This window comes from Sardina pilchardus, chromosome 23, assembly GCF_963854185.1.
Source record: "Sardina pilchardus chromosome 23, fSarPil1.1, whole genome shotgun sequence".
Taxonomy (NCBI): domain Eukaryota; kingdom Metazoa; phylum Chordata; class Actinopteri; order Clupeiformes; family Clupeidae; genus Sardina; species Sardina pilchardus.
In genome coordinates this window covers 19,243,512-19,261,249 of record NC_085016.1, presented here as the reverse complement: position 1 = coordinate 19,261,249, position 17,738 = coordinate 19,243,512, and the positions used below count along the sequence as shown (strand labels likewise).

Genomic DNA, 17,738 nt, shown 5'->3' with positions numbered 1-17,738 from the left:
GAAGATTGTGTGTAGGCTATCTTGAAAGTGAGAATATTTAATACGCATGCTCCATGCCACCATGGTTCTGAAAGACGTAGAAGCAGTGTGGCTGTTCATGTTTAACCTTTAGCTATATAAATAATGATAATGATAAATGAAAGCTAAATCTATTGCCTTTTCAATGTTCTCTTTTTTTTCCGTTTCATAGACAACGGGGTAAACAACTTCAGAAACATGGTTTATTTTGCATCACAAGACTTTTGCAAGAGGTTGCCATACAAAAACAAACACTGTGTTGAACATCTTATCCGTCGAGCGTAAGTTGTTTGACACAGTCATCCCCTTGTCTATTTCTGGTAGCATGAACCAACTGTTCACTGTGGCATGCTTGCATGTGAACTACCTATGTGGGCCACTTGTCAAGGCATGGAGCCACTGAGTCTAAAAACTTTGATGATGTGTTAAGGTTTGTCACCTATAAACCTTCACCTATGTCACCTTTTGTAAATACTATGGATTTCACACTCTGTTCTGTATTCATACTGTATCAGACTGTGTCTCCTTATACTGTACATATTTGATTACAAATTTTATAATATGTAATAAAAAACTATAATAATATAGATTTATGTATACATGTAATGTAATAATATAGGTACATATATTGCATATTGTATAAATATAGTGTGTGTGTGTGTGTGTGTGTGTGTGTGTGAACAATAATTATACAGTATACTATATATATATATATATATATATATATACACACACATATACATACACACACACACACACACACACACACACAGTGGGGAGAAAATGTATTTGATACCATGCTAAAGTTGCCTAGAAAGAGGAATATAAAATCATCATTTGACAATAAATCTTAATATCTTAATTAAAAAAAATGAGTAAAAATAAAACCACGAAGTACACCAATTTTCTTTGTGATTGAAGAATGTATCGTAAATAAATAGATGTTCTTCCTAAATGCTAGGGGGAAGGAAGTATTTGACCCCCTATGTAACCCTATGGGAATTTAACACAGGGTTAACATAGAGGCAGGCAGATTTGTATTTTTTTTAAGGCCAGCTATTTCATGGATCGAGGATATTATGCATCCTGATAAAGTTCTCTTGGCCTTTGGAATTAAAATAGCCCCACATCATCACATACCCTTCACCATAAAGATTGGCATGGTGCTTTTTCCAGTAGGCCTATTAGCCTGTCTGATGCTCATTGAGCTCATTGCAAATCAAACAGGCTAATAGGCCTACTGGAAAAATCACCATGCCAATGGGTATGTGATGATGTGGGGCTATTTTAATTATAAATCACTATCCTTCAGTAGGCTGATTCAGACTCACTCACACAGTAGTGGAATTAGATCTAGACAAACATCTAGACTACCAACTATAGCCGTCACAGTTCCTACACATTTTACATAAATTAGGGACATTGATTACTTACTTCCATAGCATTTTATTTGTTTTCTGATGGATTCAAATGAGAAAAACATTACATAACCTTTGCATTAGCCCTACATTAAAAACAAAAATACAGAATTGAATCACAGAATTGGCTCTTACAAAATGAAAATATCCCACAGAATAAAGCAAGTCTGTGTGAAATTAAACAGATCATTGTCATTTGGAATATTTTATGAAATTACATGTCAAGAACTAGCCAATGTCTCACAAACAAATGGATAATTTGTTTTACAGGAATTGTCATGCCAATCCGCGGTGAGGTAAATGCTGGCACAGTTCTCTCCCAAAGGATCCTCCTTCTTCCAGTTATCTGGCTCATCTGCTTGATTGGGGTCTGATCTTTTGTACCAGAAACTTTAAAAACACAGTAATCATGAATTAGTGTTTACTTTGGTTTAGAAAAGCCGCCTGAGACATTGCTAAACCACCATGGTACGACACAATCTTCACTCAACTCACTTAGAAAGCATTGTTGTTTGTTTGATAATAGCAAGTTCTGCTGTTCAAAACACAGTCCAGTGTTATTGATGTCACGCTGTAAATTGGTGGTTAAAATTAGTTTTATTAGATTAACAATCTCCGTTGTTACACCCCTGCACTCAGGATGAATGAATGTGGATATGAAAAGTTAAATACTCAGTTGGAGTGTGTTCAGGTATGATTAGCGTCAATCTGGTCAAACTAATGCAATTAAAATGTCTACACCAACACCAAATCCAACCAAGAACAACGGTTTTTGCCACAGAGATTGCAATGGATGTTAGCCTTTTCTAGAAACACACTCTTAAATGAGGGACATGAGTACAGTGTGAGAGATGAAAGTGTAAAACCATCAACTGATTCAGATTTTAAATCTGCTGTATTGAAACTAGGAAGATTATTGCTCTTTGGCAATATCTCTGAGCATGGACCATTATAATGAGACAGGACAGCACAGGAACTGATGGAAATATCTGCATTAGTGGGGCATTAGTTTCACTGTGAAATGGGTGAATGAGGCTCATGCCTTAGTAGTTTCACAATCCAACATATGATCATTAACAATAAGACAAATGGGCGATAGGCCTATATGTGCTATAAATATTGCCTCAGACAAATCTTACATAGCTCCTGTCTCGTTGAGACTTATGTTGTCCACCCAACGCCATTGTCCCTCCACTGCACGATCATTCAGTCCAATCCAGTGGCTGACACCTTTTGCTTGTGCAGCCAGAAAATTCTGAAGGGAAGAACACACTGATGTTACTGTGTAGAGGATATTACATTGGCGCCTGTAATAGACAAGCATTTTTGTTTGAGTTAATATTGATGCTACTGTATACTGTTACAGTTTTTTTCAATCGCTAACAAGCGTTTGTCCATTCAGTTGACACATTTTCAAAACTCTAAACACAGTTAGCACAGCATCGGTTTTTCGTGGCCATACCATTCACACATTTCATGTTGTTTTCACACAGTATGCAGTCAGTGAATACATTTTCACAATGCTTACATTTTCTTAACAGACAAACTATACCTCCCAACAAAATAATGGATCGTTTTTGTATTATTTTCTAATGTTAACACACAACATCCCACAATAGTTAAAACAATATTCCAAACCTTAGATACAGTATAAAAACCTCTGCTTCTGCAATGTTATCAATTCAAAAGCAATATATCTCAGTTGATAATAAACAACAGTCGAATAATTGACACACAGATGATTTATGTTGGGTAAATTGGGCCAACCACAGCTGATTTCAGTCTGTCTTAGACTCAGTGGTAGGGGTCTCTATTGCATTGACACTTACACAGTAAAAAGAGGAGGTGATGTTTTTGGAAGCAGAAACAGAAAAAGACAAATACTGTAATGTCTGGACGAGGAAGAGTAAGGGGCCCAGGGAGAAGAGCAGGCCCAGTGAGAGATGCAGTGAGAGGTGCAGGAGCACTGAGAGGAGCAGGTGCAGAGATTAGACACAGTAATATTGTACTTTTTTTTTGTTCGCCCCCTTTCTCTGGGCTTTTTGCTGTTGTTTTTTGTTCAGAATGCTCTTGTGTATCATGGATATTTTGTTCACTGCAATGCTGTAAAACTTTTTCTGTTCTATCATAGTCTACTGTAAACAGTATTTATACTGCACCTCCTGTAGGCCTAGTGAACAGTAAAAAAGATTTGCTTTTTACTGGAATGCATTTGAATGTGAACATTACATCTGCACATACAGTTCCCAACCAAGAAATTTAGTTTAAAAATGCTGGATTGCATGTTTTGCATGCAAATACCTGTAAAACTGAAACATGAAAGTCTATGCAGTTTTTGTAATGTGAACAGTAGCCAGTATTTTGAAACCTAGTGTATTCTAATTGACTGCATGTATCTTGTGAAGTGAAAACAAGTTTTATTCTTTGACAAAATAACTTCATTTTGAGTCAGGTTTCCAGTGTTTTGGTAAAGATAGTGTGTGCAGAGAAATGATGAGTTAGTGTATATGTAACAAAATGTGGTGTAAGAACATGGGATGTGCTTTTGAGAGGAAAATGATCCATTTGGCCAATTGTGTTTTGTAGGTGAGAGTCTGTGTTTAGAGTTTTGAAAATGTGTCAAATGAATGGACAATCGCTTGTTAGCGATTGAAAAAAACTGTAAAATCTTAAGGAACTCGGGGAAGTATAAATCAAACTTGAATAAAACCTCTCTCATTAATTGGGCCACATATTTGTAGGTTTGTCATATTCACATATTCATCATGAGCTCACATTCCCTAATGTCCCCCCCTCTCATGTTCACACAAGTCCCATTTTACCTGCTCCTCTTGATTATTCACAATGATTAGGTGACCCCCTAAGGTGATGCAGTGGTCTCGACTTCCCTCCCAGTTCATTTTTGAAGAGGAGAACAGGTAGCACTTTCCTTTATGATGCTTCCATCCCTCTGGACAAGCCCTACAACTGCATTCAGCTGATAGAAAAAGGGCATATCTGTGATTTCCTTCTCACAGCATCACTGAATTCACCTTTTACTGTTCACCTGAAGATTTTAATATATTGTATATGGCATCAATGTAATCCCTGACCATCAAGACATAGGACTATCACCTTTACAGTGTTATGTTGTTTGGTTCAGGAGATATGATACGATCGTACAAACGATTCATCACAATGATTTCAGACAGATTAATTTATAGGTAGGCCTACTCACCGGTCAAATTATCTGCTATTTTGTTATATGGGGCATCCAGGGCAAACGTCTTTTGTTCATCACTTAGTTTACTCACATCTATGTTTTATGAAATGTATGAACATTTTTAACCTGACTTTCGCCAGATCCTGTAGTTCGCTGTCTGCTTCAGCTCAGCGAAACGCCTCTGGTGGAGCATGGCGGAACTACAAGGGTCTGGCGAGAGTCACACCTTGTCCTAACCGAACGCGATGCGAGCGAACATTAGCGATAAAATCCATTTAATTCCATTGTTTTCAATTGGAGTGTCCAGACTGAAGCGACGCGAGCAGCGCGACGTTTTTAAGAGAACTTTTGTCGGACGCCCCGTTTCTATTTTCTTTTTGTCGCTCGCATTGCTCTACTATTCTGAATGAGAAATATGGAATCCTGTGACGCAACACAATGGCATATTTAACGGATTCAGTGTAGACAGACAATATTGACAGTCGCTCGCTTGGATCCGGTTAGGACACGGTGTCAGGCTAAGTTACTGTAGCCTAGGCCTACTAAACAAAGTGCGCTTGCAACTCGTTTGAAGTTGGCAACTTTATTTCAGTCTATTATTTTTAAAAATGAGATCCTCATGAGATATTTTCCAAAATACTATCCACAATTTTAATGCATTTTCATGAATCACTTTTTAAATGTGGGTTTCCAAGTAATTTCAGTGAACTGTAATTATTGTTATTCATCTATTCTTATTGTTTATACCACTGCTTGGTCAAATTTCCTATTGTGATGCGCTATTTGGAACGTGCATTATTTTTCTATATACCGCACGGCTATGAAGTATTTCCTTCTTTTGGGCTTATTACACTTGAATATCAATTCGCCAATGTTAATGTAACGGTAAAAACAACAACGTTGTATCTAAGACAGCGGCAATATAAACGAAAATGATAGTAGCAGTGGTATAAGCGGGATAATCAACTCCGCGCCCTGTGCGTTTATAGGTAAATAATGCACTTATCGAAGTGTAAAGTCCCCTCCGCCTGCGGCGTCGGGTCCTTATTACCACTTCGAACGTGCATTATTTTCCTATAAACGCACGGCGCGTCGTTGATTATCCCTTACGTCATACAGTAGCCATGTTGTCTTTTTAACTAATACAATGTTTTACACAGCAACCTTTTTACAATTACATGCAATAGTAATTCCTTCCATGGAATTACATTTCCTAGTTATATATATAGCCTATATATATATATATATATATATATATATATATATTTAACAGTTTATATATATATATATAATTTATATCTAAATGTTATCTAAATGTTAAATCTAAATGTTATATCTAAATGTTAAATGTTATATCTAAATGTGGCAGCTACATATATCGAAAATATTCAAATTCCTAGGGAAACCACTCCCACTGCAGTGAAATCTCATTAATATTCATGAGGAGACGTCATGTCCACAGAAGACCGTATAGCAGCTAGCTCTAGTTGATTTAGTGCAGAACTTGAATCCTTTATTGTTATTGTTAAACGTCTGGAGAACCAAAAAGCTACAACTTTGCTTACACACTATAATAAAGTGTTTGTCAATTCCCCCAGATAATTTTATTTATTCCTTTATTTTTCTGTAATTTAATTTATTTGAGTTTTTATTTACTTTTCATTTGATTTGAATTGTTTGTGCACCTTGTAATAATATTTTGTGTAATTGTGATTCTACTGTTTCATGTGTATCCTTCTGTATTAATTTGTATATTTGCTTTTGTCTTTAATAAAGCAGAGTTAAAAAAAAAAAAAAAAAAAAAAAAAAGCTAGCTCTAGTTGACAAGTCGGCGCTAACGTTTATGATAGCTAACTGTGGAGTCGAACAAATCGTCTTTTTTCCCCTTCGTGTTTTGGCTTACGATGTCGGGAAGAACCTGTTGTGTGTTCGGCTGTTACAACAGCAGTGGGAAAATACAAATATGGAACAAAAATATATAAGTTCACCCGCCGTTATTACACAGCCTGGTCTGTGTAACACCATAATGTAAGCACTAGCCTAGCCTACACAGATTCCTAGGGCGAGCAGAGGACTAATGTTCGTCAGAAGTGGATTGTGAACATCAACCGAAAGGACTTTGAACAAACACATCACGGTAAGTTTAGTTTAACAGTATTAATCTTAAATCTTGCCAGTTGCCACAATGACTTAGCATGCTGTTGTCTAGTCTTGCATGGCGAAACATCAGCTAACTTTAACGCTGTTGGTGTGGTAATAAGACATGGCACCAAATATTTGATGTAGAAGCAAAACTGTAAAGTTAGTAGGCTATGTGCTAGGAACTTCGGTAGTCGCCAGAATAATTATCTCCATCAACGAAAAGGCATTGTGGAAAAATGATTCGCTTAATATTAACTACTAACGTTAGGGCAGCCATGGTGGCTATCAAACCAACATGATTTGGCATAACAAACAGAAAACGTATGATGGAGTTCGGGGGCAGGCGAAACTATGCTAGTAGCAAGATTGCTTTCCTTCTTTGGTAACGTTAACCATGAAAACATCAGTTATTTGGAAATATCTAGGTGCGTTTTCCTCCGATTCATTATTGTAATAAACAGTTTTTGGGTAGCACTCACATTTAAAACTCACGTGGATATTAGATGTTGTGTAAAATGTTGGGGTTAAATTTGTTGTTGTGCTGAGTTATAGTAGCCTAAGTCAATTTCCTTTTCTCTATATTTGTATTTTTTCAGGGGTCAATGTCATCTGGAAGAGCACTTCCCAAAAGATGTCTTCAGCCCTTACAAGAGGACACATCATGTGCTGAACCTGAACCAACATCACACTTCTGCAGAGGCATATTTTCCAAATCGCTGACATTCACTCTACTCCAGATTCAGTAACTTCAGGTTCAGCACATGATGTGTCCTCTTGTAAGGGCTGAAGACATCTTTTGGGAAGTGCTCATCGTAAGCCAAAACACAAAGGGGAAAAAAGACGATTTGTTCGACTCCACAGTTAACTACATATAACGTGTTGTTTTACGTGAATTTCTGTCTCAAATGTGAGGAAAATGTGCTAAATGTGAGAAAAGTGAGCTAAATGTTGAAAATATATCAGCTAAAAAATTGTAACCGAGTTTTTACAATCGGCACCCCATAGTTTTACGCCTGTTTTTGGTCGTACGCTCGTTTGATAAATGAGGGCCTGTATGTCTTTCAGTGTTTTTATATTTCAAAAAAGTTATAATTTCACTTAAAATTTTGCACATATCGCCAGGACTATAAAAAAATCCAAAAAGTTGATGAGTATTGTGATGAGCAGATATCAATAGGACAGTATTACCCAACACACTAGTTTAAATTAATACAGTATGCAGCTGAACACAATAACTGTTTTTGATGCAAGCGTCTCCAAACTTACTTGAGCATATTTTGTAAGTTGCCAGTAAATCCTTGTACTTTGCATCTAGAAGACCAAACTTGATATCAGATGTTGAAATGATGAAGACAATGCAATGAGCATGTACTGTACATACGTAGATCAGTGTCTTTCTTTTTGTAACACCACACAGCAGATTGTGTCACAATTATTTACAGATTGATTTCAGAACTCACCGGTGTTATTCAAAACAGCTGATATATCCTTATATTGAGCATCCATCAGGGCAAACTTCTTTTGTTCATCACTTAGTTTACCTGAGGATATGTTGTAAGTTGCCAGTAAATCCTTGTACTGTGCATCTAGAAGACCAAACTTGATATCAGATGTTGAAATGATGAAGACAATGCAATGAGTATAAGCATATACTGTACATAGGCTACTGTACGTAGATCAGTGTCTTTCTTTTTGTAACACCACACAGCAGATTGTGTCACAATTATTTACAGATTGATTTCAGAACTCACCGGTGTTATTCAAAACAGCTGATATATTCTTATATTGAGCATCCATCAGGGCAAACTTCTTTTGTTCATCACTTAGTTTACTTGCATCTATTTTTTATCAAATGTATGAATATTTTAGTCTCACATCAATGTACATACAAAGCATGCATTTAAAAGTAGGAGGACACAAATAATAATGCAACTATGTAACACAATGTGACTGACTTGCAACAGGAAGCGTCTCAGAAATGTACACTTCAGGAAACTACACTTCACTTCACTTGTCAGGAAAGCACTAAAACACTGACAGGCGCTGATATCAAAAGAAGACTCACATTTGTATGTCAATGTACCAAGAACTGCTACACCAAGAAGCAGAATCGCTCCAATGATCAGGAGGGGAATCTGAACCTTTGTGGTGGCCTTTAAGGTGGCCTGAGAAGCTGGACATGGACAAATCATGAATAACTTGGTTAACAGATAACTTGAGAACCTTTCTTTCTCAGGCTGAACAAAATATTCTGCAGTTTGCCCATATCAGGGGTCGACAACCCACGGTTCTTTATAGGCCCTTTCTAGTGGCTCTTTGTCTAAATTTGGAAATGAATAAAATATTTCCTACAACTTGATATCATTGTTAAGCTTTAAGTCATCCTCACAAACTTGTGAAAAGATGTAGACGTTATGTACAGTATGACAAGTAAAATGTGTAAAAACCATATAGTATGTGTACAAATAAAGTATGTCCTGACACTCCTTTACCGAACTCAGCAGTGGCTTGTGTGTTTTTGCCCAAACTATCAATGGTGTCGATCGGTTTAATAAATAGGACTTGCTTTCACCACCACTGCAACTGGATTACCAAAATCATCTGCAGCACTGGAGAACCTACTGTACTGGAGAACCTACTGTACTCCAGTCCAGATGACTTCCTGAAGATGATTGGTTGTATAATGTGGAATTATTACAACAATTAGAATAACATAATAAATTACATCATTACTTTTGATACTTGAGATGTAGGTGTACATTTGAAAGGGAGTACTTTTGTACTCTAACTCAAGTGATAAAGTTAAAAGACTTCTATTTCAACTGGAGAAATATTTTACCCAGGGTATCTCCACTTTCACCTAAGTGCAGGATTGATCCACCACATAATGCTTCATTCACGTTCCTTATATTTCAAAAGGAGGAACTAAGAGTTGTACAGTGTATGGTTTTGCAAAATAATGTCTGTATACAAGTTTCGAAAAAAAAACTAGTTACTTTTGTCAAACCATAAAATAGTTCCCTACCTCTGTAGCTCTCAGTTTTATCTTCACATACATTTCCATAGATGTGATCCATTTCCATGATGAACAGAGAAATGCACTGAGTGAGTGAGACAATCAACCCAACAAATGACTTCTGTACTTGTGTTATTAATAGGCTAAGGAAGGGTGTCTCTCGAAATCTCCTCGTATGACCTTTGCTGCAAAATGATCGCTGGCCACACCTTCATACATCTTCATACATGCAGATCACTGCACTGTTGATCTCAAGGAGGTTCATCAACACAGAATATTTAGCACTGCCAGTCCAGATGACTTCCTGAAGATGATTGGTTGTATAATGTGGAATTTGGCAAAACCATAGACTACTTTCACCCACTTTCACCCATTTTTACCAAACTCATTAACCCTTTTTGCAAAACTGTGAACACATTGTGCAGTCTGATGCACTTCTTAATTATATTGATAACCAAACAACGCAGAAGTTGAACACAATTAGTGCACAGTTGTCTCCATTTGAACACTACCACTCAAAATTGATAACACTTCTGTCTAATGATGTGACAACCAATATAAGTAAGTTCAGAGTTGACAGAGACGCAGGGGACAACAAGTGTGTGTTACAGTAGAAGTGGGGTACAAGGAAGAGGAGAGTGCAGGTATAGGAGGAAGAGGATGAAGAGAAAGACAGAGAGTCCCAAGAGTTGCAATACTGTAAATGATGATATTTGGGCAACAATCATTGACCATGTTCTGGTTCATGGAATGCCAATGAGAGAAGCAGGACTTCATGGTCCAACCCAACATCAGTGGTTTCTCTGTGGCAGTAATCACTGAACATCCACTGTTACATACTTACTACCCTTTGAGCTCAGCTCTGAGAGAGTGAAAGAGCCGAGTTATAAGTATGTCCAAGTAAGTCTAAATTTAGGCACAATCCCAATATTACAGTATTGCATACTTACAGTACTATCAGAGTCTGCGGCATCACAGTACAAATCATATTCAGTACAGTATTGGCCTGTCTTTCTGTTCACTTACAAAACTATTGATTTATATCTTCATATAGGCTAGAGGATATAAGAGTGATATAAGTCCTTATTCTTTATTTTCATTGTGATATTTTATTTTTCAAATAAGAATGAATACAATTCCTCCAGGAGCCATAAACCCTGCCCTGAAAACTGTGTCTTCCATTGTTTGGTGTATTGTCTTATCACTGCTCTGAAGGAGTGTAATTTTGCCTGATGTGTTCAATGATTTGAGACCATTAGTTAGTTTTGAGCAAAGTTAAAAGTGTTTTGAGGTGATTGTTCAGTTTTGCAACAAGATTGAAGGGTTTCGAGAATGTAGTTTGAGAAATTAGTTTTGTGTTCACAGTTTTGAGAAAAAGGTAAAGAGTTCTGAAAATAGCAATTGTGAAAAACTGTAGTAAATATAGCGTTTTGGAAAATAACTCTTCAAATGCCTAATCCTCTGCAGAGATCTAACTGTGCGTTCAGACCAAAACCGTCAAAAGCGTCAAAGTCGCTGGTGAAGCTCATAGCCCGACGCTCAACCCAGTTCAGCGCCGAAAGCGTCAAAGCCATGACGTGAAACATTTGGACAAACCACAAGCAGCAATCCTGCGAGTTTGACATTCTGATTAGTTGACGCCGAACCGTGTCATAGCTAATTAGCATAAAGTTAACTGAGGCTCAACTTCTTTTTGACGCCCGTGAAGCTCATGAAGCCACGCTCACGCCCAGAACGCTTTTGACGCCGGTAACGCCGACTCTTCATAGAAAATGAATGATTTCCGGCGCTCTTGCCGCTTTTGACGGTCTTGGTGTGAACGCACAGTAAGAAGATCCGTTACTCTAAAGTTTTTTTTAAAAAAATATGCATTGGCAGTTATGAAACAAAGAACCTTCTCACAAATTGAGCATTGCGTTTTCAATTGTTTTGCTGTAGTGTGTAATGAAGTGTATAGTGTTTACATTTTTGAAAGCTTCGAGCTGCTCTTTTGGTGTGAAAGTTTGAGTTTAAGTGAGAAGGTGTGGTTGTGCTTATGTGGCTTTAGAAAAGGATATTGTGTTTAGACATTGGAACATGGAGGAAACGTTTGTGAAATGTGTTTTAGCATTTGAGAAAAACTGTATTACAGTTTTTCTCAAATGCTAAAACACAAAAGCCAATCCTCTAAACCAAATGGCCAGTTGTCTAAACACATTTACTAAATCTAGCCTCAATTCTTCAATACCATAAACATATTTCACATGAAGACACAATTCACAAAACACAATCCTCCGTTCTCATAAATCTAAGCACATTCTTCCTTGCTAAAACACATGTTGCAAAACATATTCTCAAATGAAAGCTCATGTGATGCAAAATGCTTGCCAGTCAGCAATAACTGAACACAATGAGCACCTGGCGTCATTTATTACACACCACGACTCAAATTTGAAGACACTTGTTGCTAATGCGCACAGTGACTGTGGTGTGGGTGTGTGTGGTGTGAATGAAGAAAATACAAGAACTTCACACCGTGTTTTCAAGAGTACTGTTGTGTGCAATAGATTCTGTTTTTTTGCATTGAGTTGTGTTACAGTAGTGTACTTGCAGAATTTTCTGTACTCTTCATATGAAACTCACAACTCTAAATGAAGAGCTCTTTTCCAAAACGCTATAAATCCATTTTTTAAAACATTACTGTACTGTAACAAATCAAGTTGTATTTACAGTAATTGTGTGTTTCAGGTACTATCAATAAAAATGCAGTTGTTTTGTTTTTATTGAGTAAAGATAAATTACTGTAACTACTGTAAACATAACCCAATACAGTTTCACTGAGATTACTGGAAAAACAAAATGTAAAAAATATGTTTATGAAAATTCATTAGTAAATATAGCGTTTTGGAAAATAACTCTTCAAATGCCTAATCCTCTGCAGAGATCTAAGAAGATCCGTTACTCTGAAGTATTTTTAAAAAATATATGCATTGGCAGTTATGAAGCAAAGAACCTTCTCACAAATTGAGCATTGTGTTTTCAATTGTTTTGCTGTAGTGTGTAATGTTGTATTTGTTGTTTGAGTGAAAATTGAAAATGGCTAAAGGTAGCTTTTCCAAACTAACCCCTGGAAAGTAAACACTAATTGATGATTACTGTCTCTTTAAAGTTTCTGGTTGAATAGATATAAACCAATAAACCAGATGAGCCAGATAACTGGAAGGGGGTGGATCCTTCGGGGGAGAACTGTGCCAGCATTGACGGAGGGGATTGGAAAGACAATTCCTGCAAAACAATTAAGAAATGTGTTTGTGAGACACTGGCCAGTTCTTGACATGTAACTTCTGAAAATATTTCATGACAATGACAATGATCTTTTGGCCATTTCATTTCATGCATACAGGGCCTGGAAATTGAACACAGGAAAAGTATGATAGTCCCCAAAAGATTGGCTGATCATAGGCTATAACTTCTTATAACTGCTTAAATACTGAAACAAGTACAAATGTGCAAATGCTGAAATAATAGACCTGTGGAACTGCTTAGACTTAAAGAATAGTTTTGCTTCAGCTTAAAGAGTATTGCTTAAAACTTAAGGTGTTTCTGCTTAGACTTAAAGAATTTTTGCTTCCAACTTAAAGTGTTTTAAACCTGTTTAAAGTGCATAATGCTTAAATGAAATGTGATTTGAACAAGTATAAGAAAAAAGGACACTGTATGCAAGTCAGGGGTCAGAGAGTAGTCACCAGACAAAAGAACACAAAATAGAGAGAACCATTCGCTCATGGCAGGACGCAATAGGCTCGGGCAAGGGCATAAAGCTCGCTGAACAATTATAAAAAGCGATCGACCCCACTTCAACACTCTCTTCCCTTCTCTTCACTTTGGACTTCACAGATCGAGAGCCAGAGGGCATGTTATTTTATTATTGTACTCAATAAAGTCAAGACCGTCAAGAGTTATTTTCGTGTTTTATTGCTCCTCCACTGTGTCAGCGAGAAGATCAAACTTCTTGCAACAGAGGCATCAGCGGTGACTTGTGGAAAGCGGGTAAGATGTCCGTTTGAGGACTTGGCTTTCACATACAGGATAGCGAATCAACTGTGTAGCCTATTTAGGAAGGAAATTCCGGTACACCAGAGTGACAAAAAAGCATACACTTTCTGTAATACGAAGTTTAGGCGCCTTTGGAAGGTCCAAATGTACCTACGTCATACAAATGAGGATATGGAAATCTGCTCATATGTAGATGCAATTATGTAGCAACTGATACTAAATTGCTATAGAGATTATAGCATCTGTTGTTTCACATTATGAAGATCTGTCTAAGGAAAACTTATATTGTTTTCACTGTGAATACAGGTAGACTAGATAGGATCTGTGTATGGACCTCTGTGTATGAAATGCGCTAATAAATAAACTTGACTTAGAGAGATGACACAGAGGTAAAAGGTAGGCTATAATGCTCCCTTCCAAAATAATAACATTCTTACTGTGAACTAGCCAGGGGTGCGTTTCCCGTAGGCTACGTAGGTTAGCTTTCTACCAACATGGTACGATGCATCGTTCAACTAACCAACATCCAAGTTACGACTGTTTCCCAAAACTGCTCTACCAACATGGTTCGGACTAGTAGCAGATGTTTTCGGAGCATGTCGGGTCCTGTCGGCTAGAGCCGAACGCTTATGAAGTCTAAATTGTATAGGCCAGGGGTCGGCAACCTGCGGCTCTGGAGCCGCATGCGGCTCTTCAGCGCAACCCTGGTGGCTCCCTGACCGTCTTCAAAAATGTATGAAAATGAATGGGGAATTTTGTTTGTTTGTTTTAGTATGGTTTCTGTATCAGGACAAACATTCTTAACGTTTTCCAATGTTGTAAAAATGTGCATAATAAATATTAAAGTTCAACATTTCTGTCAACGAAGATTTGATAGCCTGCGACACACGTTTCAGGGCGGCGCCGTGCCATGCAGGTGTACGGTGTACATTTTAGGACATCCTCAGACTCAGTTGTCAGACTCAGAAAAACATCCGTCATCCTCAGACAAAACTGCCTCAGCGTCAGAAAAACCTCTGTCATCTTCAGGCAAAACTGTGTCAGCGTCAGAAAAAACCTTGTCATCCTCAGACTCAGGTGTCAGACTCAGGAAAACTACCGTCATCTTCAGACAAAACTGCCTCAGCGTCAGAAAAACCTTGTCATCCTCAGACAAAACTGTGTCAGCGTCAGAAAAACCTCTCTCATCCTCAGACAAAATTGCGTCAGAAAAACCTCTGTCAGAAAAACCTCTCTCATCCTCAGACAAAACTTTCTCAGCGTCAAAAAAAACTCTGTCATCCTCACAGACAACCGTGTCAGAAAAACCTCTCTCATCCTCAGACAAAACTTTCTCAGCGTCGGAAAAATCTCTGTCATTCTCAGACAAAACCGTGTCAGAAAAACCTCTCTCATCGTCAGACAAAACTTTCTCAGCGTCGGAAAAAAACTTTGTCATTCTCAGACAAAACCGTGTCAGAAAAACCTCTCTCATCGTCAGACAAAACTTTCTCAGCGTCGGAAAAAACTTTGTCATTCTCAGACAAAACCGTGTCAGAAAAACCTCTCTCATCGTCAGACAAAACTTTCTCAGCGTCGGAAAAAACTTTGTCATTCTCCGACAAAACCGTGTCAGAAAAACCTCTCTCGTCATCCTCAGACAAAACTTTCTCAGCGTCAGAAAAAACTCTGATGAAACGAAAAGAAAGAATTCAGAAATGTAATTCAATTAACAATCAGACAACAACCGAAAATTCTTAATCATGACGGATTAAAGTATAGGCTATAAAGGTGGGGATCAATAAGGTGTAACGATAGCTGTTTAGCTCAAAGGTAAACATTGGCTAAGGGGCTAAAACTAGCTGGGGTGTTAGCTCATATTTTTTGCAGCTTGGATGCAATATATGGGTTATTTACGAGCTCAGTCTTCGACTTGTGGAAGAAAATAAATTGGAACAAAATCCTACTACTGACTTATTTCATTTTTATTCTGAAAACTGGTGTCTCGTGTCTCTTTCTCATACTTTTGTACTGGTCCAGTAGGCTAGCATATTACGGTTACAGAGACGTGCTACACTGAATCAACTAGCTAACATGCTGCCGTCTTTTTTTTCTCAGATGCAGTCCGCCGGAATTCCCTGACTAAAGACTCCACAGAAAAGCTCTTCAGCACCAGGTGGATATAGCTGACCTCCGACAGAGATGGTGAAGCCAGAGCAAACCGGTAGACATCGTAGATACGTTTCAAACTCAAATGCAGTGGACTAGTTAAATGTTTCAAAGTATTTGAACTGTTGGTTTTACATGAATGCTGTGATATAGTCCAATAAAAATGCTTTAAACTTGAAAACTGTCTATGATTTATATGCAGATTAGGCATATATCTTGTAGAACTGCTTAGCAATTCTAGTATTAACTTGACACGAATGGAAATCAATAAAACCCAGACAATGAACTGGACGGGGGGCTTTACATCGGGGTTTCGCAATAGGGCCTCATTACAGCCGAGCGCTCGGAGAGCAATCGGACCTAGATTCATGCCGAGGATTGGCCGAGTGTTTTTCGCCTTAATCGGGCCGCGTTACAGCCGAGCGCTCGCAGAGCAATCGGTCCTAGATTCATGCCGAGGATTGGCCGAGGGTTTTCGTTTTAATCGGGCCGCGTTCGGCCCGCACAATTTTTGCTGCCTGGGATACACTTACAGCCTGTGTTACCTTCATATAAGGCTTACATAAGGCTTTTCATTTTTTTGCGGCTCCAGACAGATTTGTTTTTTGTTTTTTTGGTCCAAAATGGCTCTTTGAACATTTTGGGTTGCCGACCCCTGGTATAGGCACTGCCTGAGTTATGATTTATTTGTAGATCCTATTCTTCAGTGGTTCCGTGTTGGTGGAATGAGTTGCCCAGTGCTCTCCGTTCCAGCAACAGCTTTGGATCTTTTAAGAGGGGTCTTAAGGCATATTTATTTAATATGCACTTAGTCCTTTGAGTTTGTGATGTGTTATGGTTTGTATAATGTATTGTTTTGTTATAATTTGTCTATTGATAGAATTTGAAATTTATTTTGCTATTGTCCTTAAATTTAGCCATACCATGCTTTAGTTATTATTATTATATATAATTAACTGAGTGACTTATTTGATTGCTATTCTCATTTCACTGTTTTATTTCTCATTAGGTTAGTGCTTAAAATTATTGTTTTACTGATAATATTACTATTCTCCCTAGTTTGTAATTGTTCACTGTTAATTTAATTTGTATTGTTATTTATTTGTATGTCGCTTTGGACAAAGGCGTCTGCTAAATAACCATAGCCATAGCCATAGCCATGATTTCTGTAGCCTACACTCCTGGGCCCAGCCTTATGATAGGCCTATCATAGGTCTATTATTATTAATAATAATCATTAAAATAATTTGTAGGCTATTATAAGAGCTAGTATTTTAATAGGCCTATGCTACGTTTTCATTATTATTATGGATGATGATGATAATTAATAATCGCCTAATAGCCTAGTCATGGGCTAAAATAAATAATAATAACCCCAGCGTGTATCTTATTTAAAGTAGCCTAGCGGTTAGGCTAATTAATCAGTGACGCCTTCAAATCGCCAAACAGAGGAAATGTAAACAAATAAGTTACGCATTTATTGAAACACACCGAATAGCCTACATAGAGCTCCACAGTCCCGCCCACAGCCTTGCCCGGAAGTAAAAATCCAATACAATTTCTCCATTGACAACTGGAGAATAAGCCATAAAATCGTAACCGTCCATGGTAGACGTAAAACCAGCTACGATGTGACTAAGCGATTATACCGGCTCATATAGATGTCAAAAGTTAACGGGGCATCAACCTTGTTTTTGAGAAAACAATGTTTTATTCACGATTTAACGAGAGAGTACTACACTACCCAACACCCTACCGT

At 37.7% G+C, this 17,738-nt stretch overlaps 1 protein-coding gene across 2 annotated transcripts; it reads right to left on the bottom strand.

Moving 5' to 3' along the window:
* Positions 1-1,501: 1,501 nt before the first annotated feature.
* On the bottom strand, positions 1,502-9,892 carry LOC134071616 (C-type lectin domain family 4 member E-like). 2 transcript variants are annotated; one of them, XM_062528406.1, is made up of 8 exons: positions 9,806-9,892; positions 8,846-8,953; positions 8,532-8,618; positions 8,241-8,366; positions 8,047-8,091; positions 4,259-4,413; positions 2,576-2,691; positions 1,502-1,826 (listed from the first exon to the last, which is right to left on the bottom strand). In XM_062528406.1, the coding sequence occupies exons 1-8, from the start codon at positions 9,861-9,863 to the stop codon at positions 1,658-1,660; spliced, it is 864 nt and encodes a 287-aa protein (XP_062384390.1). In that variant the 5' UTR covers positions 9,864-9,892; the 3' UTR covers positions 1,502-1,657. The 2 variants fall into 2 exon arrangements, with proteins under 2 accessions (XP_062384390.1, XP_062384391.1); XM_062528407.1 differs by lacking the exon at positions 8,047-8,091.
* Between the last annotated feature and the right edge of the window lie 7,846 nt (positions 9,893-17,738).

Excerpts from the sequence above, each read along its gene's own strand:
- LOC134071616 (XM_062528406.1), bottom strand. The coding sequence starts at position 9,863 with ATGGAAATGGATCACATCTATGGAAATGTATGTGAAGATAAAACTGAG. Across the intron at positions 8,954-9,805 it reads TAAAACTGAGAGCTACAGAG|CTTCTCAGGCCACCTTAAAG; the intron begins GTAGGGAACTAT and ends GTCCATGTCCAG. Across the intron at positions 8,367-8,531 it reads AGCTGTTTTGAATAACACCG|ATGCACAGTACAAGGATTTA; the intron begins GTGAGTTCTGAA and ends TTGGTCTTCTAG.